The sequence below is a fragment of the Momordica charantia genome (genome assembly GCF_013281855.1).
Source record: "Momordica charantia cultivar OHB3-1 chromosome 8 unlocalized genomic scaffold, Mcharantia_2.0 BLBB01000008.1, whole genome shotgun sequence".
NCBI classification, from domain to species: domain Eukaryota; kingdom Viridiplantae; phylum Streptophyta; class Magnoliopsida; order Cucurbitales; family Cucurbitaceae; genus Momordica; species Momordica charantia.
This window is the reverse complement of record NW_028275166.1, coordinates 6412572-6436351: the sequence shown is the minus strand read 5'-3', so window position 1 is coordinate 6436351 and position 23780 is coordinate 6412572. Positions and strand designations below refer to the sequence as shown.

The 23780-nt window shown below is 34.3% G+C and overlaps 3 protein-coding genes across 7 annotated transcripts; 1 reads left to right on the top strand and 2 right to left on the bottom strand.

Moving 5' to 3' along the window:
* Positions 1-3819: 3819 nt before the first annotated feature.
* On the top strand, positions 3820-10922 carry LOC111020356 (neutral ceramidase 2). Of its 3 annotated transcripts, none has more exons than XM_088127770.1 (8): positions 3820-4142; positions 4530-4986; positions 8141-8493; positions 8589-8847; positions 8915-9040; positions 9647-9710; positions 9785-9954; positions 10140-10922. In XM_088127770.1, exons 1-8 carry the CDS (start codon positions 3835-3837, stop codon positions 10701-10703), a joined length of 2301 nt encoding a protein of 766 aa, XP_087983896.1. In that variant the 5' UTR covers positions 3820-3834; the 3' UTR covers positions 10704-10922. The 3 variants fall into 3 exon arrangements, with proteins under 3 accessions (XP_087983896.1, XP_087983897.1, XP_087983895.1); XM_088127771.1 differs by having other exon boundaries at positions 4530-5033; positions 8197-8493; XM_088127769.1 differs by having other exon boundaries at positions 4530-5038; positions 8232-8493.
* On the bottom strand, positions 10650-17524 carry LOC111020365 (alcohol dehydrogenase-like 7). 3 transcript variants are annotated; one of them, XM_088127772.1, is made up of 10 exons: positions 17367-17524; positions 17095-17232; positions 15350-15396; positions 14939-15270; positions 14679-14761; positions 14522-14597; positions 14372-14436; positions 13651-13746; positions 13269-13433; positions 10650-10904 (listed from the first exon to the last, which is right to left on the bottom strand). In XM_088127772.1, exons 1-10 carry the CDS (start codon positions 17412-17414, stop codon positions 10788-10790), a joined length of 1167 nt encoding a protein of 388 aa, XP_087983898.1. In that variant the 5' UTR covers positions 17415-17524; the 3' UTR covers positions 10650-10787. The 3 variants fall into 3 exon arrangements, with proteins under 3 accessions (XP_087983898.1, XP_022152710.1, XP_022152708.1); XM_022297018.2 differs by having other exon boundaries at positions 17095-17231; positions 17354-17523; XM_022297016.2 differs by having other exon boundaries at positions 17095-17231; positions 17333-17522.
* Positions 17525-18876: 1352 nt separating this feature from the next.
* LOC111020255 (alcohol dehydrogenase-like 7) lies at positions 18877-22785 on the bottom strand. The gene is made up of 10 exons (XM_022296863.2): positions 22581-22785; positions 22340-22476; positions 22202-22248; positions 21210-21535; positions 20715-20797; positions 20563-20638; positions 20272-20336; positions 19741-19836; positions 19222-19386; positions 18877-19137 (listed from the first exon to the last, which is right to left on the bottom strand). The coding sequence occupies exons 1-10, from the start codon at positions 22630-22632 to the stop codon at positions 19021-19023; spliced, it is 1164 nt and encodes a 387-aa protein (XP_022152555.1). The 5' UTR covers positions 22633-22785; the 3' UTR covers positions 18877-19020.
* Positions 22786-23780: the final 995 nt, after the last annotated feature.

The window sequence follows — 23780 nt, the reverse complement described above, 5'->3', positions numbered from 1 at the left end:
AAGGAAGGGGTGTAACTCCAAGAAAGTCTTCTTTCCTTCACCAGTAAGTTACATGTCGGATTAGCACATTTTATAATTTATAGTTTATAATACAGGTTCAACTTTATAAAATTTTTAATATGATGGGTCTAATTTAAATAAATAAACGAATTTTTTACGGACAAACAATTTTAATAAAAATTAATTATTAAATTACAGTGAAAAGATTGACCATAAACATAAACATGAACAACGAATTATAACAATTAATTTTATGTAAATTATGATAAAGAAAATTAATTGTAAAATTTAAATATGAGAGGGTTAGAGAAATTTGACACCGAAAATTTATAATGGTTCGGCAAGACCGATCTATTCCACTCCCTAAGCACCTCTTAGCTATTCTATTAAAGAATGCAACTGGTTCCATGATAGGAGTCAAACCAATACAATGCCTTTTTTTTTTAGCAAGAAAAAATCCTATCATTTTTGTGATTCAGTATCAAATGAAGGAGTAGGTGCTAATTATCACTTAGATATGCTCACATGTTGGCGTTTGCTAACTATTTTTTTTGTTTTTCGTTCTCTAAAATTTTAAATTAAGACAACTAGCTTTAAATGAAAAATAAAATTTTAAATTAAGTATTAAAAAAAGTTATCTTATATATATTTTTTAATATTTATTATACATTTTATAAGTCAATAAAATAATGCTTTTATTATATTTTAGAAAAAGTTGAAAACGAATATTTATTATACATTTTATAAGTCAATAATGATAAAATAATACTTTTATTATGTTTTATAAAAAAAGTTAGAAAATGAAAACAAGAAATAGAAAACTTGGTTTTCGTTGTTTCTATACATTTTTTAAAACATATCTTAAAATTGAGACAGGAGAAACATGAATGGTAACCAAATGTTTTTATGTTTGTGAAAAAATTGTTGATGGTTTGATGTTTGATACCAACCATATATATACCATTGTTGAACTAAAAATTTTATTCTATTTTTAGTTTCTATATTTTTTAATTTTCAAATTTAATCCTTATACTTTCAATAAATATTAAAAATAGTCTCTACCTCATTAATTTGAGATTAATTTTCATCTTGATAAAAAAAAAAAGATCAACCAAGAAAGGGTACGGTGTGAATATTTTTCTCAAAAGTTTAGAGGTAATTTCTATCACACATACTATTTTTCTTTTCTTTTGTGGAAACCATAAACTAGGGAGGAGATTACTTTTAAGATTTCCTTGAAGTACCAAGGTAATTTCCATAATTGAAAGTACAAAGTTTAAAATAGGATGCGTTAAATTACATGGCGGAAAACTATATGACATCTATAAGCTTTTAAAAAATTTATAATAGGTTCTTAAATTTTTAAATTTGCTTCTGATCATAGGTTATTAATGTTAACTAAAATGGTTTAATATTTACAATATGCTACACAACTTGTATTATTTAGGGTATATTTGGTAATAATTTTTGTTTCTAGTATTTGGTTTCTTTATTTTTTTTTCTTTTACGTAGTTTTAGAAAAACAAAAATCATATATATTTGATAAATGTGTTTGTTTTTGAAAAACTTAAAATTTTGATAACCATTTTTGTTGGTTGTTTTTAAAAAGTTAGAAAGTTGAAATTATATGTTAAAAAATCTATATAGAGTAGAGACGAGGGTGGAAGTTAGAATTCCGTCCTCAAATTTTTAGTTCTCATCTCCACCATGTTCTTCCATCTAGGGGACAAAAAAAACTTGTAATTTAATAAATAGAATAAGTATGAAAATATAAATATCAAAATTATATATATTCTAACCATAAAATTATTTTGTTAAATAGATGATGTCATTAAAAAGTATTAAGACTAACATGGTTGAGTAAGCCAACTGAACTCATCAGACTCCATAACAAAACTATTCTTTTTTTTTCTTTTCTAATTCAAAAGAACATTATGACTAAAAGATATATGTAACCCTAATTTTTATGCAAATTTAGAAACTTAAACAATTGAGAGTCGTACAACGAATTATTAACACCACAAAGCTTAACCTAATATGAATTAGAACTCATATTTGGTCACAAGTTTTTTTTCCTTTATTTTAGAAACCAATCTATATTTAGTATATAATTTTAGAAATTATATCGTAACTAGAAATATTGTGTTTTTTCTAATTTGTTGCAAGGATGAAAAAAGTGAACAAGACAGTGACGAAGAAGAAGGTGGAGAAGAAGAGGGCAATGAGGGATTATTTGCAGCTGGAAATGCTTTTAGAAGAATTGTCACTGAACCACCTGCCCCTAAGGCAGGTCCTCATCCAAAACAAGAACCCAAGAAAAATAAAAGTCATGTTCTTAAGATTAAGAATCTTTTCCCCCAACATTTTCAACAGAAGAACAAAATGACATCTTCAGAAGATTTTGTAATCCAAATTGCATAATTTAGCCCGCTGTTTTCCTAGAAAAGTGGTACATTTTGGTTTCATTCTGCTTTCCAACCACTTTAATTTGTATTCCAAACATGATATCTAATTAAAGAAATATTCTTGAGATCTTAGACTCAAGTGATCCATTTATAACTCAAATATTTTATGTCGATTGATTGCAATTTAAATTCATTTTTAAAAGAATCAAAGGACTCGAGAGTGTTATGTAATATATAAAGGAGCAATTGCTAGGGGCTTTCATCATGAAATGATGCTTTTAAAATACTTCATCTCTTTCTAGTCTCTCTCGTGACAAACATTTTATTTTTCCTAATTATTCTCTACCACACAGTTTTATTTTACCACCATTCTTTTCTACAAATTTTCTATATCACTAACTCTTCTCTACCTACCGCTTTTCTCATTAAATATCTCATTGTTCAAACATATTTTTCTTACTGACGTATATATATTAATGTTTATGTTAGAATAGAATTATTTGTATTTGGTAGATGGTTAGTAATTTAAGGTAGTGTTTATGTATATATTAGTTTCATAGTTAGTTTCTTAATTCTAGTCTCAAAGATCTTTGTGATTCTCGTATATATGGAAGGAGCTTACGAGAGGAGGGGAGATTTGATATTCCTAAATAGTATTAGAACAGACACTTATTTCAAACGGTCAGACTAAAAGTGTCTAATTTAAAATATATGAGACTAAATAGACACTTACTCTAAATCTCAAGGGTCAAAAGTATCCATTTGGGGTGAATAATATTTAAAAAATAGTTTTATTTTCAGTAATATTTAAAAAAATATCCCCAAAAGAAAATCTGAACCAAAAGTGTAATTTTCAATTTATTAATCATAATTAATATAATAATATATTAAATAACGCCAATTTAATAGCCAAGTCCATAAATCACCATCATTAATTTATTCTCTTGTATTTAATTAACTAAATTTTCAAAAGAAAAACGTATGAAAGAAACAAAGATAACTTTAATTAGAAAACATCATAATCCTTGTGCACATATATCCAAAACACAAATAATATAATCCATATCCCAAACATCTAAATACCATATATTTCAATATTCATAGTACTTATAACATAGAACTTATTCCTAAGATCGTGCTTCCACTATCATCCAATCAACGCACATATATATCTAAACAACACAAAAAAAAAATGTTATATATCAATGAATAACACAAGGAAAATGAAAGGTTAAATGCATACAAAAAACATACCTAGTGCGATGGGCAAGTTGGGACAAACCCAACCCCTAGTTTATAACCCAGCAAGGGCACAAAACAATCCAAATTGCACAATTACTCCAAAACTCAAACCATAAAAATATATATATACACACACACACAAAAATCAGAGAGCAGACGCCACACAGTTCCAGCGAGAGAGAGAGAGATGCGGCGCCACTGGTTGAAGCTTATCGCCACTGTAATTGCAGCTGTACTGAGCTGCTGGTGGTGTGTCAATGGAGATTGGTTGGTTGGCGTGGGAAGCTTCGACATGACTGGGCCGGCGGCGGGAGTGAACATGATGGGCTACGCCAATATGGACCAGAACACGGCGGGGGTTCATTTTAGGCTGAGAGCCAGGAGTTTTATAGTTGCGAGCGAGGTCGATGGGCGGAGATTTGCGTTTGTTAATCTGGACGCTGGAATGGCCTCTCAGTTAGTCACCATTAAACTGCTCCAAAGGCTCAATTCTAGGTATACGGTATACTAGTTCAAAAAAATATAAAAGCTTCTACAGAAACTTGGGGATGAACTAACGGTTTAGACAAATTTAATTCATATATTGAATATCTAACCGTTGGTTTGTGTTTGTGTTGTGTGTTGAAGTTGTTTCTTTTCTAAAATTCATGAGTTAGTGGCAAATTGGTGGTTTCTAACTGTACAAAACTGAAATTTATAGTCTTTCTTCCTTTGATTTTTAAGATTTGGGGCTATTCATAGCCACTGATATAAAATTATGGTTTTGAGTTTAGGTTTTTACACCCAAATATTGACATATATATGATTAAAAAGTCATAATATCCAATATAATTAATATACTGGGTCAATACTGAAACATTAGAACATTTATTTTGTACAAAGGTTCGGGGAGTTATACACAGAAGAAAACGTAGCAATAAGTGGAATCCACACCCACGCCGGCCCCGGCGGCTACCTACAGTACTTGGTGTACTCCATAACATCCCTCGGCTTCGTCCAGCAATCCTTCGACGCCATCGTTGACGCCATCGAGCGCAGCATCGTCCAAGCCCACCGCAGCCTCAAACCGGGTGCCATCTTCATCAACAAAGGCGACGTCGAGAATGCGGGCATAAACAGGAGCCCGAGCGCTTACCTTATGAACCCGGAGGAGGAGCGAGCTCGGTATGGGGCCAACGTGGACACGGAAATGACACTTTTGAAGTTGGTGGATGGGGCGAGCGGGCAGAGCCTAGGCGCCTTCAGCTGGTTCCCGACGCATGGGACTTCCATGAGCAGAGATAATAAACTCATCAGTGGGGATAATAAGGGCGCCGCTGCTAGGTTCTTTGAGGACTGGGCCACTTCCACACTTAACAATAACATAACCTCCTCCTCCAAGAGGACGTCAGGTAAAATTTTGGGTTTTATTTGCAAAATTGCCACCTTGGAAAGTCTAATTCTTTTAATTTTGTGGTTAATAGATCGGTGTATTTAAAGAAAATGGTTGTCTAGGACTATTAAACATTAAACATTAAGTTAAAAGTTTAGAAATTAATTAAACAAGTTCACGAACTAAACATATAGTTTAATTTTTTATTTTATCAAAAAAGTTATTCCCTAATCATTATTATCATTTTTTAATTCAAGGAAGAAATGGTGATTTTAGTCTCTAAATTTGGATTTAGTTTCTATTTAATCACTTTAAATTTCAAAAGCTTGCATTTTGATCATTAAATTTTGAATTTTATTTTTATTTTGTTCCTAAACTTTTAAAAGCATAACATTTTTATTCTTGAAGTTTAAGATTTGGTTCAATCTAGTATTTGAGGTGAGTTGATTATTAATTAACTTTGACGAAAGATGATATAGTAGTTAATAGGCTTAAATCGGTTGTCGACCCTAAATCATTATTATTAGGTCCACCATCGATCTCAACCCATATGGAGATGTCCTCAAAGAGGTCAATGCCTTTGTCCCAATGCAAATGTGTTTTCATTTTTTTTTTAACTTAACTTCATTATATTATCTGTAACATTGTAAATAGTCAAATCTGAACTCATGAACCAAATTTAAACTTTTGGGGCCAAAAGTATATCACTTTAAAATATCAAAGGCCTACCACAAATAAGATTCTAACCTCATGGCCTAGAGTGGTCACTTTTGAAACCAAAACAACTAAATAGAAACTAAGACAAACTTCAAGAACTAAAATGGTAAGTTTTGAAATTTCAATAACCAGGAAACCAAAAGCACGACTGGGGTCCAAGATAATAAAACCATCAATAACAGTAACGTAAGCATGAAACTTTTTGGTAGAACTGGTGAACCAGATGGCCGCGGCGATGGAATCTGGGATGGATGACTCGTAGTATCTCTTTAGATCTGGCAAAAGCGAAAGACCTCCTAACGTAATTCGAATGGGGGTGGACCTGTCCGCTGAGCCCCTATGGTTGCGAGCTGGAGCTGCCATAGCTTATGGATAGAGCCATGGGGCCCAGCAGAGAGAACTGTAAGGATAACGAGCGTAGAGCCCACCAAGTGTCACAACCATACTAGTAGAGAGTAGGTTGTGACACCCACATAGTGGACAAGTGGTGGCGACATGCATATGACGCTTGTCGGGCCACGTTGATGGCCGAGAGAGAAGTGTCGTGATGCGACCAAGGAGGATGGTGCATCACCTATCACATCCCATGGATGTACTCAAGCATGCTTAGAGAAGGCATATGTAGAATGCAAGGCGAAGGTGATGTCAGTGGTGTCGGTGATAAGCTCAATGGGGCTAGTTGAGACCTCGGGCCATGGCCCTAGAAGTCGGGGTTCCGTCGAGAGTTTGGACGAGCGGCTTTAGAGTTAAATGCATATTAGTGAGATATGTAAGCACGCCAAGTTTTGTATCGAACGGAGTTCAGACATGCACTCTACGTTGGCGAGTGACTCCTATCCACTTTGCACGTACACGCCTGCCAGACCAAGAATCCCTTAGAATGTACTTTAGGGAGGCATGGTGTCAACTCTCCACCACCCCTAGGCCCTGTGGCCTAAGTGAGCTACCCCATGGCACATGGGTGTATCATGGCGTGGGTGAGCTTGCAAGACCAAGGTCTTGGGCGTCTTCCTTCAAGAATGGGAATCTCAAGGACAGTGTCGGACGGCACAGGTGTGCCGGCATTGCACCTCGTCCCATGGGCTGGAGGTTGCACATAGGGGCCGTTATGCTATGCTCGAACGACAAGGCACGGCCGCGGGAGTCGTCGTGCCTCGATTATGTCCGGATGGATGGATGTCCGAAAGGTCCCGATCATAAATACAAGTCCATGGGTCGATTCTCGGTATACATGCCCAAGTGATCAGAGAAGTCCGATGACATCCCGATGCTCGGGGTGGCATCCTACAGTATCAGTGGGCACTCGGTAGGTGAGAAAAAGCTAGTCTTGGCCCGGTAAGCGGCAAGACTCATCCCGGTTGCCAAGTTTAGTCATTCCTTGTCCGGATCTCGACAGGAATCATCCCGGCCGTCCCGATAAGGCCGTTTAGCCCGTTATTGACTAGTTTCTCGACAAAATTGGTCTTAGAGGCATCCGTTGGGCCCGATAAGCTAGTTTTGACATAGTTAAGCGGCAGGAATGTCCCGGTTGTACCCGGTTAGCGTTTTAAGCTCGTTCTGACCCCATTATGGGTTAGAACTCATCCCGGTAAGGTCTGACTCATCGTAGAAGCGGGACGGCCGAGTGGCCGAGAACCAAGATGGTTGAAAACAAGTTGCGACGTTGTGTTTAGAAGACCTTGGCCTAGAGTAGGGGCAAGGTAGAGCCGTGGGGCTTGGCCTAGTGTAGAGACAAGTCGGCTAGAGTCGCGATAGAGTTTAAATGTACGTACGGGCGACGTGCATTGCCGAGACAAGTTAGAATTCCGCTGCAAGTGAAGCTCGTCGAGGAAGAAAGAAACTCGCCTAAGGTCCGACGAAACCACAAAGGGCGCGAAAAGTAGATTGGGGCTAGAGTTCCCCGTAAGGCTGGCCATGATCGAGTTTAGATCATGGCGCCGCACGGTTGAAAAATGTAGGACCGTGACACCAAGCAGGCGACAGGAACTGCGGGCAAGTGCTTGGTAAAATAGAGAAATTACCTCCAAATTTGAGAGACTAAAAATGGAAATTGTCGAAGAAAATTTATGAAATATGGTCCGCACATGAATGCATGGTCTAAACATAGTGTTTAATTTTTAATATCTTTTTTTTATCATACATGTGATAAAACTCTCACTCATATATGTCAAAAAAAAGAAAAAAAACTCTCACTCGTACTTTACGAATTAGTGGTCATCTGTCCTAAGAATTAGTAATTTATTTGTAATTTTGAGCATAAATATTATAGGGTCAAGTGATTGTCCCATCCATGAGATTATTTTAGGTGTGCTAAAGTATTGGTCTGGATAATGTCTTAAATAATCTCTCCAATTCCATACTTAAAGATGCAATACGTTAGAAACACAAACATGTTCGAAGTTAGTTTAAAGAACAATTTGTTTCTACAATTGGCATAGAAAATAATAATATAATTCTAAGAAAAAGTCTAATTTCTTTTGGGAATTTGGGAACAGAAACAGATATTGTGGAGTTGATGAAGAAAGCGGAGACGATAAAAGCAACGGGAGGGAAGAAATGTAGAAGAAGCAGCAGCCAAGCGTCTAAAGTGAGGAAGAACGACGGGTCTCTGTTCGTGGCCGCATTTTGCCAATCAAACGTCGGCGATGTCACGCCCAACGTGCTCGGCGCATTTTGCACCGATTCCGGCAACCCCTGCGACTTCAATCGCTCCTCTTGCCACGGCAGCGACCTCCTCTGCGTCGGCCGTGGGCCTGGGTACGTACCCTGTACCCCCCCCCCCCCCCCCCCCCCTCTGTTTCTTCCCCCAACAAACTTCTTGCACATCACCTGTTTGTGATATTGCCACACAGGCACCCAGATGAAATTCTGAGTACCAAGATTATTGGGGAGAGACAGTTCCAGAAGGCGGCGGATTTGTTCACCACGGCCACCGAGAAACTGACAGGGAAGATCGATTTTCGCCATGTGTATCTGAATTTTACAGACATTGAAGTGGAGTTGGATGAGAAGCATATGGTGAAGACTTGCCCGGCTGCCCTCGGCCCTGGTTTTGCCGCTGGAACTACGGACGGCCCTGGTGTGTTCGGCTTTCAACAGGGTGACACAGAGGTCAGTAATCAGTTTCTTGCTATGAGTGAGTCTTTGATTTTCCCTCAAACTCTGAGTTTTGTTGCAGATCAATGAGTTGTGGAGGAAGTTGAGAGATACGTTGAGGAAGCCGAGCGACTTTCAGGTGGCCTGCCAGAAACCCAAGACGGTTTTGCTGGACACAGGGGAGATGTTCCAACCTTATGCTTGGGCGGTATGAAACTAAAAATTTTTGTTTGGTTCAAAAGTGATGATTTTTGGTACAGTATTGTGATGGATGGCACAGAGGAGTGCGGTAGTTCGATAAAATAAGATGGGTATGGGTAAGTAGGCTAACAAATTTAGTTTAAAATATTGAAGGAAAAACAACGGGTCTTGGCAAGGTGTATCAGTTTTTACTAAATTTTCAACTTCATCAAATTTCACCGTTGCAATTTTTAACTTGAACTTGAAAAAGATTATAATCTTCGCCTTAAAACTCGTTGAAAACAGTGTTACAAATTTTTACTTTTTGATAGATTTTTGTTTGAAAAATCTTCAACAATGTATTCTTGCGTGTGTTGAAATTTGGTGAGATTGAAAATTTATAGTAAAATTCATTAACTTACCAGGTTTAGGGTAAGTTTGGATTTTTCTTTCCCATTTAAACATATTCTATTCTCATTGATTTCCTCATAGAAGTTTTTGATCCAACTGCACTTATTTATTGAGCTACATATATCTTCACTATGGTATTAGATTATCATTGGTTAGTTCGAAGGGAATGTCACGAAGATAGCACTTTGTTTGAATCAAAATTTGATGGGTGAATTATCTGCAGCCAGCAATTCTTCCAATTCAAATTCTCAGGCTGGGAAAACTGATCATACTCTCTGTACCTGGAGGTACAAATAAAAGAACCCATAAAACTTGGAATCTTCTTCGCTCTAACCTTAACCCTCTGAATATAATGTTGCAGAGTTCACAACAATGGCGGGGCGAAGATTAAGGGAAGCAGTAAAGGAAACTCTGATAAGCAATGGAAATGGTGAATTCGATGACGACACCCATGTTGTGATTGCAGGGCTTACAAATACTTACTCTCAATATGTGGCCACTTTTGAAGAATATGAACAACAACGATATGAAGTAAACCCAAAAAAATCCTTACAATTCCTAAGACTAGTTTTTATCATTTGTTTGCTTTGATTAGGTAGAGGATTAAAAGTGTTTTTTAATCTAAATTTTGTAGTTTGAGAAATTTAAACATTGATCATACTCCTCTGATTAGTAGAATACTCATGTTATTTTGAAACATTGATGTTCATCTGCAGGCTGCTTCAACTCTCTACGGACCACACACTCTATCAGCATACATTCAAGAGTTCAAGAAACTAGCAAAAGCAATAGCCAAAGGTGAAAACATAGCAAAGCCAATAGTCTCACCACCGGACCTCTCATCGGTCCAGCTCCGACTTGTGTTAGACCCTATTGGGGAATCACCGCGGAATGGCATCAACTTTGGAGACATCCAACAAGACATCAAATTACCAGAAACTGGTTGGTTCAAAAGAGGGGAAAAACAGAAACCAACTGCCACATTTTGGAGCGCAAACCCAAGATTCGACCTGTTGACCGAAGGGACATATGCAGTGGTAGAAAGGTTAGAGAAAGAGCGATGGACATCGGTTTATGATGACGATGATTTCTCCTTATTTTTCAAATGGACATTAGACAACAACACATTCATCAACAGCTTAGCGACTATAGAATGGGACATCCCGATCGATGCCAATCCCGGTGTGTATCGCCTACGACACTTTGGATCATCAAAGACAAGTACAAACTCAACCAACATATATTTCACCGGGGCTTCTCGCGCTTTTGCAGTGTCATAGGTACACAAACATTAAACTTTAGTACAACAAATGAAGTTTGTAAAAGTGAAACTTGTTCGAGGAGTAACAAGGCATGAGCTTGCTTCATTTGCTCATCCAAATCACACACCTAAGGCATTCCCCTTCACTCAGCAAATTAAAAGCTTTGTTGATGTCTTCAAATTTGACTTCGTGTGTGATAAATAAATCCAAATGTAGTTTCTGTCAAGTTTCAATAAATTTGCTCGATTAATGTAGAGGAATCACAACATAAAGCATGCACCCTTCCAAAGTTTAGATACTATTTATATTTTACCACATCACTCTTAATTTTGTTATTGATTAATTTCATTTTAGTATATAAAGTATTTTCGTAGCATCCCTGTTTTCTTGTTTTTTATTCATCGTTTTCAACTTTTTACAAATATTTGACAATAATTTTTTGTTTTTGTTTCTCATTTTTTAAGAAACGTTTTTAAAATTGTGTAGAAATCTTAAAAATAAAAACGTTTCCAATTTCAAATTTTTTAGTACAATATGTTGAGGAAGGAATTTGAACTCACAACCTTTTGATTGTCAGTTACTAAAATGTTATATTTATATCATTCTTTAACTTATAAAATGAATAACAAATATCAAAAAATAAATCTTAATATAAAATTGAAATATTTAATTCAAAAAAATAATTTTTATATAAAATTTTTACTTTTTTAATTTAAAATTTTAGATAACAAAAAACCAAAAGTAGTTACAAAATATGTTTATGTTTCTTTTTCCGTAGAAGGAAAAAACTAGAAGGAAAAAAAAGACGACAAACAAGAAATAAAAAACGACAAACAAGAAGTAAGAACTATGAACTTTACCAAACGACCATAAATTTTTCAATATTTATTTTAGTTTTTTTAGGATCCGTATGATAACCAGAAAATAAGTTTGTTTAATAACCAATTTAATTTTCTGTTATTTAAAATCATTTTTTAATCCTGAGTAAAGTTCATATAGTTTTTAAAAACAAGTTTTTCTTTTTCAAAATCTCATTTTTCTTTCTATCTAATGCTCAAATTTTTTTTCTTCGACATATTTCTCTCTAATAATTTTTTTCTTGTTCTAAAATATTTTTTACCTAAATTTCTCTCTCTAAAATAAATTATCTTTCTCTTTCTAAAATTTTAATCTCCGAAATATTTCTCTCCCTCTCCAAAATTTTCATTTATATTTATATTTTTTTCTTTTTGTTCTAACACATCACTTTGTTTTTTCTTTCTCTAAAAATTTAATATTAATTTTTCCTTTTCGATCTAGTCCATTTTTTCTCTAAGAAATATACCTTCAAATTTTTTCTGTCTAAATGTTTTCTTATTAAATTTTCTTTCCCTCGTAACTTTTCTTTCTATTTTCATTTAATTTATTTATTTTATGTAATAAATATATTTTGAACTTTTTCTTGTCCAAATTTTGTTCACACTATAATTTGCCTTTCTCTTTCTAATTTTTTTCTTTGTCTAACATGTATCTTGCTCTCAACTCTACTCTATAATTTTCTATTTTTTACTTTAATTTTTTTCTCACTAATTTATTTTTCTTACTTTTTTTTTCAACTCTCTAAAATGTATTCTCTCCGGAATTTCTCTTTTAAAAGTTTTTTTTTCATCTCTCTAAACTTTTATTTTCACGTGTCTACATTAGAGACCACAAAAATTTTCGTAGAGTCGAATCCCACCTTAAGAATAGAGAATGAATTTCCCACAATGTCCCGTCTCCCATTCTATTTTTTTTAAATAATTAGTGTACATAAATATAATTTATAAAATATGAATAAATATGAATCTAATAATTTATACTAGTAAATAATTATTTTTTAGTAAAATAATATAAATTATATATCTTTACTCCTTTTTGTTTTTTAAATTCTAAAAATAATTAAAATTAATTATAAACCAATAATTTTTCTCATGAACAACCTCGCCCCCAAATGATCAGAATTCCTGAACCTGGACCTCGATTTCCAAAATCGGAGAATGGGTTAGAGATGAGAATTAAAAATTTCATGAGAGAGGACTTCTCAACCCCTACCCCACAATGTTGTCATCTCTAATATTTTAGATAAATTTTTCTACTTGGAACATATATTTCCAATTTTCTAAAACCAATCATGGTTATCAACCATAGTTTGTTTTTCAGTTTTTCAAAAATAAAAAATAAAAACAGTTATCAAATATATATAGTTTTTGTTTTTTTAAAAACAGAAAAACCAAAAACGAAAAACATAAATGGTTATCAAACGAGCACTGAACTTTCCTCATTAATGTTTTTGTTCGTACATAACTTATTATATATACATATAGCTTCAAATACTTGTCATGTTTACTCAGTCAAATAAATGAATAAAAGGTAATTAATCAAGTTAGGTTTTTACTAAATGAGATTATAGACATTTGATAGCAAGAACTAAAATAAGTTTATCACGTAAGTACGTTTAGAAACTAAAATAGATATTTATAGTTAAGGCGCTTGAATATAGAATAAATACTTATATTATAATAAACACACAAAGGAAAAGAGAATTAGGGCAAAGTTGTTGGTCACCTTATCTATGTACCATTGAACAAGTGTGGGAATGTCTGATTTGGGCTTAAGTCCACCATATAAGCACCCAATCAAAGTTTTCCCTTGGAAAATCACATCCGCAGATTTCAGACTTAATGCTGACGTTGTATCCTCCACACCAAATAAAATTGTTTTTCCCCAACCCTAAAGTCATTAAAGCAACAAATTAATGGTAATAATTAGTTAATTAATAAAGAAAATACCTCAAGCATAATGATCAAAGAAAGGGAAGGATTGGCCCATCCAAGAAAATAAGTGGATAAGGAATCTATCACCATTTCTGAGATGGATGATATGATTTCTCGTCTCATTATTTTTTAACTAGAAAAGAGAGAGGTCGGAGAAAAGGAAAGATGGTTACCTTTCTACAGCAAGCAAATGCTTCTGTGATTAAGGAGCTTAGTCCAACACATTCAAAGCAATAGTCTGCACCTCCATCTGTCATCTCATTAATCACCTATAGAGCATATACTTAACGTTCAATATAATCACACCCCTAAATTCAAAAGTTTTAAATAGAAAAGCTAGAGTATATTTCAACTTCCTAAATGTTTTCTCGCGATTTGTAGATTTATAAATTAGCATGCGTGAGACCCAAACGAGATTATATTATCTATAACATAAATTATTCTATTACTATAGAATATAAATGTCCCTGTTTTTGGAGTGTCGTTAAATTGAGCTGACACAATTTCTACCCTTTGTCCCGATATTATTATATTGACATAAACAAACCATTGCTCTTATTCCCAAATTCATGAGGCCCACAAAGATCTCATAGTACAACACCATTAGTGTGGCCACCATTATCAACAAAATTGTCGACACTCGACAGAATAAAATCTGTGTTTTGCCTTCCATTGTGGCCACCCACCAAAATCAGATTTATTTGTTTATGGCAGACAACAAATTGATGTGGTCCTTCAACCAAATGGAGTGGTTGATTATTGGAAAAGACAGTGGTTTATGATATAAAGTCCATTTTTCAAGAGGCTTTGCTTTTAATTTCACTCAAAAAAATTGATATATATTGTGATATATTTCTATTTTTTCAAGATCACAAGTTTCATTAATCCTCTTACCTGGCTCACAGATTTACCATCAAGGGCTCGAGAATTAACAGTCTCAGTAACTCCAAACTCTTTTGCTGCATAAAAGAAGAAGAAAAAATCACCATAAAAGATCAAACTGGGCAAAAAAAAAAGAGATTATTAAAAGTAAAAAGTAGTTGCCCTTTGTTAATTTATCTGGGTTGACATCAACCCCAATGATCCTGGATGCTCCACATATTCTTGCTCCTTCAGCAACCTAATTTACCAAATAATCCTTAGCCAATGAAGTAATATTTGAATGAACTCTACAATTAAATAGAAATGGATTAATTCTTACAGCCAAGCCAATGGTCCCAAGTCCAAAAATGGCAACAGTTGATCCTTTTTCCACCTTTGCTGTTCTCCAAGCAGCACCCACCCCTGTAACCAAATATTATATGTACCCAAAAATCACTTCTTAGTGCCTCCCCAAAACTTTGAATTTTTTTTCCTTTTGAAAACTTACTTAATTAAGAGTATTAACTTCACCACGTACTAAGTTAAAAGTTAAAGTTGAAGTTGATTCAGCTAGCAAATAACAATAGGGTAGAAAATAACCTGTCGCCACGCCACAACCAAGGAGGCACGCGCAGTCGGGCGGGATGATATTATAAGGATCGAGTTTAAAGATATGAGCAATGTCTACCACAGTGTACTCACTGAAACTTGACACATACAACAAGTGATGCAGAAACTGTCCATTAAGGTCAGTGAACCTACTGGTGCCACAGCGAGGCATCCCATGGGAGAGATTGAAGGACAGTTTAGAGCAAAGGTTGCTCTTTTCTGAACTGCAATCTCTGCACTCTCCACACTCACCCATGAAACTTGGGATTACAATGTCTCCTTCCTTTACTTCACTCACTTCACTTCCTACACTCTCTACCTCTCTACAACAATAGGCACTGTTTATTTAGAAATAGAAAATAAATAGCTATCAAACGGCCCGAACAAAGATAGTGTACTCACCCAACAGCTTCGTGGCCTAAAATCCTTGGAAAGATCCCCGGAAGATCCTAAGGACATTTGAATAACGATAAGATCAATAAATAGTTAGTTGATGATCGTAGTTCAATGGTTAAGTTGTTTATACTTTGTCTTAGGTCAAAGGATGTTTAATCCTACATCATCAAATTTCTTGAACTCAAACAGAAGAAACAAGAATAATTAGTGAATTTTCAATATGAAAAATATATTTTTAAAGTACTCCCTATTGGGAAATTGATTTATTTGAATAATTTTCCTCTCCACATAAATATCTAAACACAACAAAAATATGCAAATAGGAAGAAAACTGTAAAAGCACAATAATAAAGACATAGCAAATTATTCTGGTTCGCTACGTCCAGTCTTCCACTCAAATGTAGGTAATTCACTAATAATTATTTAGGGATTGGAAACTTTCCCAAAAATATCTCCTAGAAGTCTCTCTAATTTTATATTTGTTTTTTGTAGTTAAAATAATAAAATCTCAATTATTAAACTTTTGCAAAAATAAAAATAAAGTGTCTTTGAAACAGAAAAATAAAACTAATTATCAAACGTGAATGATATAATCTGTTTGGTTAAATTACCATCTTAAGCCATAAATCCCTAAACTTTAAGTTAACTCTAGTCTCTAGTGATTTCATAGTTAAACTTTAAAAAGGTTTAACCAGTGTCTAAATTACTCTCCATTTTAATTAATTGTAATAAGTCATTATTATATGTAATATTAATTAAATGCTGAAATGGTATGTTAATTAGAGTGTGAGGCTTGGAAACATATAATAAAAATAGTGCCAAAATGGCATAGCTTACGACAATTGACGTATATTTCTAATTAAGAGATTGTGAATTCGATCTCCATCTTAACTTATTGTACTAAAATATATATATATATATATATATATATAAAACAAGTAGTAGGTGGGCCAACAAAATTTTAAATGTATTTCGTCGTTAAATATCTTTTTTCGTAATTTGTATGGTCTCTTATTTGTTAACCAACTCCCTAATTATGTCACATCATACCAATTATTGGATGTTAGTCAGCATGCCATATCTAAATTTAACCACCAACTAAAATCAACATAAAAAGTTAAATAATTTTAAAACTAACTTACCTAAACAATATAATGAAAAAGAGAGAGATGGGAATACCACCATTATTTTAAAATTTTAACTTTTTCACCTATGTTTCTTTTCCGAAAAAAGTTAGACATAGAAACACATCTCACTAACTCCTCCACCAATTTCACACATGCATACAAAAATATATTAAAACAAATCGAGAGAGACAACATCCGTCGTCGTCAGATCGGTCATGGACGGCGGTGGTCGGAGAACGGCGAGCAGCAAACCCCCGAGAAGAAGAGGGGCAAAAAAAAAAGCCATGAATCTAGAAGATAATATAAAATTAGTAAAAATGGCCGCGCCATAATTCTTCCATTAGCTCATGGAATTAATTCAAGTAGTATTTATAATCGAATAATTTTATCGAGAATAAAAAAATTATAAACTCAAAAAAAAAAGAATAATAATAAATTGAGGAAATTGCAACAACCTGCTGAATCACGTGAAAGGAGTAAAAACCTGGTATATAATATATTTAATTTTTTTCGGTTGGTCCGGTTGAGACATATTTGTGATGGACCGACCGGTGGATTGGATCGAAAAGGAGTAAAAAACCGACCGATTATTGTCGATGAAGAGGAGAAGAGAAGAGAGAGAACCTTCATGTTCCAGAATTTGATATCGGTATGACAGAGAGAGGTGCAAATGATCCGAATCCGAACCTCATGAGGCATCGGCGGAGCCACCAAAATGTCCTCCACCACCAGCGGCTCGCCGGCCTTCCGGCAGACGGCGGCTGCCAAATAAATTTCAAATCATGACATCAGATTATATCAATTACAAATTAATTACAAGAGAGAGAGAGGGGGAGACAGAGCAACAAATTAAAGTTTGTACCTCTGCACCGAATGGGCTTACCGGCGGTGGCGGTGGCGGTGGCGGTGGCGGTGGCGGTGGCCGTCGACGATTTATGTTCCATCGGTGAGATGTGAGAGACTAGAGAGAGCTCTCAGTTCTCTCAACCAAATAAAGTTGGTTACGGAAGTAGAACTCACTTCCTTTTCACTTTCCAAATAAAGGAATAGCGTTTTTCTCCTCCTTTTTTCCTTTCTTTTGTGGGTACAAAAAGTGAGTTTTTCCAAAGGACCTTTTTTTTTTTACTATTATTGTTTTTTATCATACTTATTTAAAAAATATAGATGGTCGTCTCTTAATCATCTCTTCGAGACAAAATATTATGATATTATATAAAAACAAAATAGCTTTTCTTGAATATGTCTAAAACCTTTGCGTAGTGATTTAAGTAATAACTTCTCTAGGATCTCCCACCCTGATACTATTTTAAAGATGAATAAACCACCACTCAATTCAAAAAGCTTAAGCTGCAACAAAACCAAACGAAGTGGAAATCATAATAAATGGGGAAGAAATAATAATACAAGAGTTCAAACACAAGACCGATTAATTAAATTTAATTCATATATTGGATATCTAACACCATTCTCATGTATTTGAAACTTTTGTTGAGCGTTTCAATTTTTTTTTTCTTTTTTGAATAAAAATAATTAACTTTCTACTCACCATTATTACTAATTAGATAATATTGTTTTTAACTTTCTACTTATCTACTTATTAATATTATTATAATTATTTTAATAAGATAATAATAATAATAATAACAATAATAGTAATAATAAAACTCGTTCTCTTGTTAACAACAATTGTGTTAGGAGGAAGTGTCAGCAATTGTATTTTGTGAGAGAAGAGAAGGTTATAGAGCTTTGACGACAACTCGTTCTCTATAGGTTTGGCGAGAGCATCCGTTGTAAATGTCTAAGTAGCCATTTATTATGGTATTCATTATGCTACTTAAAAGTCATGTAGTCGTTGTTGTGGTATCATGAAAACCTTGTAGAGCATGTAAGATGTCCATTGTAATTTTCATATCATAGTAAAACTTAGTAGTCCAAAGTTTGGGGCGGGCGGCTCCTATGGAAAGAGAATTCGTTAGCCCCAATTAGATTACAAGAGGATTATTTCCCAACAAAAAAGTGATTACCTTGTGGCTATCAACTCTTTCACATTTGCCCTTCATTTTCTTAAAAGTTAGCTCCATTTACAAGTTAACAACTCTGTCCATTTCAATCACTTGTTTTAATGGTAAAATTATTTAGGATCATACTCAAATCAATTTTAAAATTCAAAGGTCAAAAGGTATAAGTGAAACTTTTTAAACTAAAGGGTATAATTGAAACTAACATCAAATATGGGCATTTTGAATACTTTAGCCTAAATTTTATTTATTATTTTCTTTTTTTTTGTGGGATACACCATGTTGGGGGAGGATTCAAACTCACAAACTCATGGTTTGAGGTACATGCCAATTACCGCTGAATTATGTTCTCTTTGGCAAAAATTTTATTATGTTAGTACAAAGAAGATATTAAATTATATCAGCATATCAATATTTTCAACAACATTCTCAAATGTCAATGAGTTCCATATTTCCGTAGACATTTATTTGAGATTTTTGAATAGACATAATTGCTGACAGATAGGCAACCAATGACATGATGGGTGCTCGCTCATTTGTTCATCCAAATCACACATCTCAAGCTCTTTCCTTCAATTAGCAAATTAAAAGCTTCATTGATGTCTTCAAAACCTACTTCGTGTGTGATAAATTTATCCAACTTGAGTTTCTGATGGTTAAAGATTCTAAATCAATACAATGTTAGGAAAAAGAGAAATCACACCAATAAAAAGAAAAGGGAATTGTAGGTCACCTTATCTGTGTACAATTTAAGGAGAGTGGGAATATCTGATTTGGGCTTTATTCCCCCAAATAACGATCCGGTGAGAGTCTTCCCATTATGAAGGACATCATAAGAGCTAAAACTCAATACTGATCCAGGTTTATCCACTCCTAACACAATTGTTTTTCCCCAACCCTAAAGTCGAAATAAGAGACTACAAATAAATGTTTGGAGAATGCAAAGAAAATCATCCCTTGAACTTCAACAAATTATATCAACATTATGAAATCATTGCAATTAAACTTTTCGGATGTAACTTCCTGAGATGCGATTTAAAAGATGCACACATCACCTAACTAAACTCTGGTGCAATTGTAATAACTTTTAATTTCAACATAGTTTCTGCAATTCTGTGTAGAAAATGATTTTAGTTATCTATGGCATTCGATCCAATTGAAAGATAAAAAGGAACCAGTGGCAGATACAAATCAAAAGGCATGGTTAAGGATGCATGATCAAAGAAAATGTTGAGAGAGAGAGGGATTGGACCTGTCTGCAGGCTGCATATGCTTCATGAACTAAGGAAGCCATTCCAACACATTCAAAGCAATAGTCTGCACCTCCACCAGTCATTTCAATAATTACCTGCTCAACATTGAGATCAGAGCATATGAAAAAAGGTTATTTAGTTAGATTAATCTAACCATTGCCGCAAATTCACAGAATGTATAATAATAGCACTTGTGATGCCTCATAAGAGCCTTTATTGGATACTAGCAAGCTGAAGTGTTACGAAACCTTAATCATTCATGAAGCAGCATCTCAATTCTCAATCAAATCCACTCCAATGAGTTAGCAGCAATATATTGATCTCGATTCTCCCTCTTAACTTGATTTTAAGTGTCATAAAAAAGAAAGCTCATGTCTATAGACACAGCACTAAATCCAGTTAAAAAAACTCTTCAAGAAAAATTTTCTTATCCAATAGTGAATCGTAAGCTATTATTTATTTGATAAGGTCAAAAGTTTGATGGGAATATAAAACAAAATCACATTCAATCTCGTTGATAACCTACATACCTGGCTCACAGATTTATCACCAAGGCTTCCGGAATTAACAAATTCAGTGACTCCGAACTTTTTCGCTGCATTTGGGAAATTAAGACATCTTTATGACTACTTAACTAATAATAATATGATCTTAAATTCTTATAGTGAACTATAAGTTTAAATAATAATGCTTGCACATGAATGAGTATGGTACCTCGAAACACATGGCTCATTCCATAGAGAGAAGCTTCAAGATTTGATTTGTAGTAGTTCTTTAATTAGGGAAAGAGAATTAAAAAATGAGAAATATAAAGTACTTGCCAGTCTCAAATTTATCTGGATTCACATCTATTCCAATAATCCTGGCAGCTTCACATAGTCTTGCTCCTTCAGCAACCTATAGTAACAATGATAAACTATAAAGTTTTTGACAGGCTCCCATAGTTATATACAAAGTCAAAAAAAAAGCATACAGCTAAACCTATGGACCCCAGTCCAAATATGGCAACAGAGGAGCCCTTCTCCACATTTGCTGTTCTCCATGCCGCCCCAACCCCTAAACCCAAATGTTTAACAATCTGATTATTAGTACTCTCAAAATAGTCAAGCATACACAAAAATACATACAAGACAACATATTATAATTTTCACAAAATTTTATCCTGTTAATATGATATTTGAACTGAACATTGAAAGGAAGAGTAAGAAAACCAAGGCCTCTATCCTCTACACAAATTGAAGTCCTAACCAAATAGAGTCAAGTTAAGTTTCTTTATGAGGTAGAACAATTTTAAAGGAGGAAACTGCAGGAGCCACATTTTAAGAACAGAACTGGATTTTGTGCTCAATTAAATATATATATATATATATAAACAACAACCACTAATTAATTCAGATCTTAAATTCAAGGATTTTCTGGTCAATACAATTCAAATCTTCACAATAGTAAGTAATGGATTAGACATGACCTGTTGTTACCCCACAACTAAAGAGGCATGCTCTGTTTGGAGGGATTGCAAGATCTACTTTTGTTACATTGGCAATATCCAACACTGTGTATTCACTGAAACTTGATACAAACAGAAAATGATGAAGAACCTCTCCGTTGAGATCTGTGAATCTGCTTGTTCCACAGCGGGGCATTCCTGGAGAAACCTTGAAAGGGAGTTTAGAACAGAGATTACTCTTATCTGATAAGCAATCTGCACACTCTCCACAGTCAGCAATGAATGTTGGGATAACAACATCTCCTTCCTTAACTTCATTAACATCTTTTCCTACACTCTCAACCACTCTGCAAATTGAAACAATAGGTGTATTGTTATGACTCGTTTCATTATTTTGTTTAAATTAGTTTGTTTAGATTTTATATTTTCGAATTTTGAGTTGGAAAAGATAGACAGAAATTTTAAGTAACGTTGAACTCTCTCCGAGTTAAATTGTTGGGAGGTTGGAATTCCTCGAAAATCCTAAATGAATGAATCTGAATAAGGTCTATTTTTACAGTGAGAAATTTGGTATGCAATTAATGGCCAAACATCAACGGACTGACACCAAATCAACTATTAGATGCTTTGGTACACAAGCGAGTAATATAAGAACATGCATATTCATCATCTGTGGTTGTTTTGGGCAGAGCATGAGCAATCAATCAGAGCATACAATAAATAATGTCCATAAATTGCACATGTTTGCAGCAGGAACAGTTAATGCAGCGTACGAACAGAGCTTATTTTAAAAGCACCAAAAAATAGAAAAAAACACATCCAGAAAATTTGAAGATACACAGGCAGCATTTTTAGTTTTGCATAATCCTTCTGAAATAACGCAATACCAAATGCGAATCACAAGTACCCGAAACTTCACCACCGAATTTTCATTTATTGAAGTCGATTCACCGTAAATCCGCAGATGATTGAAGGTAATTTAAAAGCAGAATTAACAGAAATATCAAACTCACCCGACAGCTTCGTGGCCAAGAATTCTAGGAACAATCCCCGGAGGATCCTTCGGACATGGAATATCCAAAAAATGAGTAAGAAAATCACTTCACTCTATAAATGTTACAAAGAAAAAGAAGAATGATTACAAGACGCACCTTCAATTTCCAGAACGAGACATCGCTTTGGCACAAAGAGGTGCAGATTATCCGAATTCGAACTTCCCGAGCCATCGGCGGCGCCACTATAATTTCCTCAATCACTAGTGGCTCGCCAGGCTCTCGGCAGACAGCAGCTAACAAATTCCAAGCGCATTAAAACGTCAAACATTTCAAAGGCCATGAGGAAGAGAGGCTCGGTCAAAAATCAATCTGAAAGACAACACAACTGAAGAAGTACCTCTACACCGAATAGACTGAAGTCCGGTTGCCGCCGACGATTTATCTTCCATGACGGCAGTCGAAGAGGAGGTTTCCGGCGAGCAGTGAGAGCTCGGATAGAGATAAGGTGGTGCCTTGGGGACCGGAAGTCTCGGCCGTTGAAGAAGCGAGAGAGTACGAAGTCGTTGGAATTGGAACTTGGAGGCAGATTTTCGTACTATTTATATTGAAAACTAACTCCTTAAATAAATACGTTTGAAATCTCATTTTGCTACCTAACTTTTTCATCAAAAATTATAAATAATTTTAAATACTATTTTAATCCTTACACTTGCTTTTTAAGCTTTGGCACGACGATTTTGATTTTTGCAACTTTTATTTACGTATTAATAGAACATTTATTTTGGTCATTATTCTTTTAATTCGTGACTATTTTAGTGCTTCATTTTCATTTATCTCATTTTTTCAATCAAAATTTTAATATGATAATTTTACTCACAAAATTTCATGAAATGTAGTCACAAATTCATATTAAGAATTTTCTATTAGGTATAAAAGTTGTTTTAAAAATTTTATGGATAGGGATCAAAATAATCATTTTTTTTTAATATAAAGATCCAGATAGATGTTTTGAAAGAGAACCAAAATAGTACTCAAACTTTTAAAATATTACGTTTTAGGTTTAAATATTATTTTGATCATATACTTTAAAATAGTGATTGTCATTTTTGTCAAGATTTAAACCTCCAATTTTAATTTGCTCGAGAATATACAGCTTAACCAATTTGTGATTGGTAGGTTAAAAATGCACCAAACCACTCTCCTATCATCGTAGAGTTGTTATAGTTCAATTCTTGAAGTAGTATTTGGGTTTATTGAAACTAATGAAATTAATTGTTGCAATTATATTCCTCAATTAAATCCAATCATTAATGAAGCATGTAAAATTTGGGTTTATTGACACTAGTTAAATTAATTGTTGCAATTACATTCCTCGATTAAATCCAATCATTAATGAAGCAAGTATACAGTCCAGTTAATTGCAAGATTTTACAAGTTTTAGATGGAGGATTGTTCGCCAACATGCATAGCTCTGATTTTTTTCAAACAATTATTTTCTAATTTAACATAAGAAAGAGAAATATGTTTGTTTGGGGAAGGGAATACCCTGACACGTGGAGGACCCCTATTGCTGCTCCAAGATGGCTCATGAGTCTAG

Bases quoted from the DNA above. Each gene is read 5' to 3' on its own strand.
- LOC111020356 (XM_088127770.1), top strand. From the start codon at position 3,835: ATGCGGCGCCACTGGTTGAAGCTTATCGCCACTGTAATTGCAGCTGTA. The intron at 4,143-4,529 runs GTATACGGTATA...TTTTGTACAAAG, and splicing joins CTCCAAAGGCTCAATTCTAG to GTTCGGGGAGTTATACACAG. The intron at 8,848-8,914 runs GTCAGTAATCAG...GTTTTGTTGCAG, and splicing joins TTCAACAGGGTGACACAGAG to ATCAATGAGTTGTGGAGGAA.
- LOC111020255 (XM_022296863.2), bottom strand. From the start codon at position 22,632: ATGGAAGATAAATCGTCGGCGGCAACCGGACTTCAGTCTATTCGGTGT. The intron at 19,387-19,740 runs GTCCAATCCCTC...TTTCGACTTTAG, and splicing joins CATATGCAGCCTGCAGACAG to GGTTGGGGAAAAACAATTGT. The intron at 19,138-19,221 runs GTGACCTACAAT...TTTAACCATCAG, and splicing joins TTAAATTGTACACAGATAAG to AAACTCAAGTTGGATAAATT.
- LOC111020365 (XM_022297016.2), bottom strand. From the start codon at position 17,414: ATGGAACATAAATCGTCGACGGCCACCGCCACCGCCACCGCCACCGCC. The intron at 14,762-14,938 runs GTTATTTTCTAC...ATTTGGTTACAG, and splicing joins TGGTTGTGGCGTGGCGACAG to GGGTGGGTGCTGCTTGGAGA. The intron at 10,905-13,268 runs GTGACCAACAAC...GAAACTTGACAG, and splicing joins TTCAATGGTACATAGATAAG to AAACTACATTTGGATTTATT.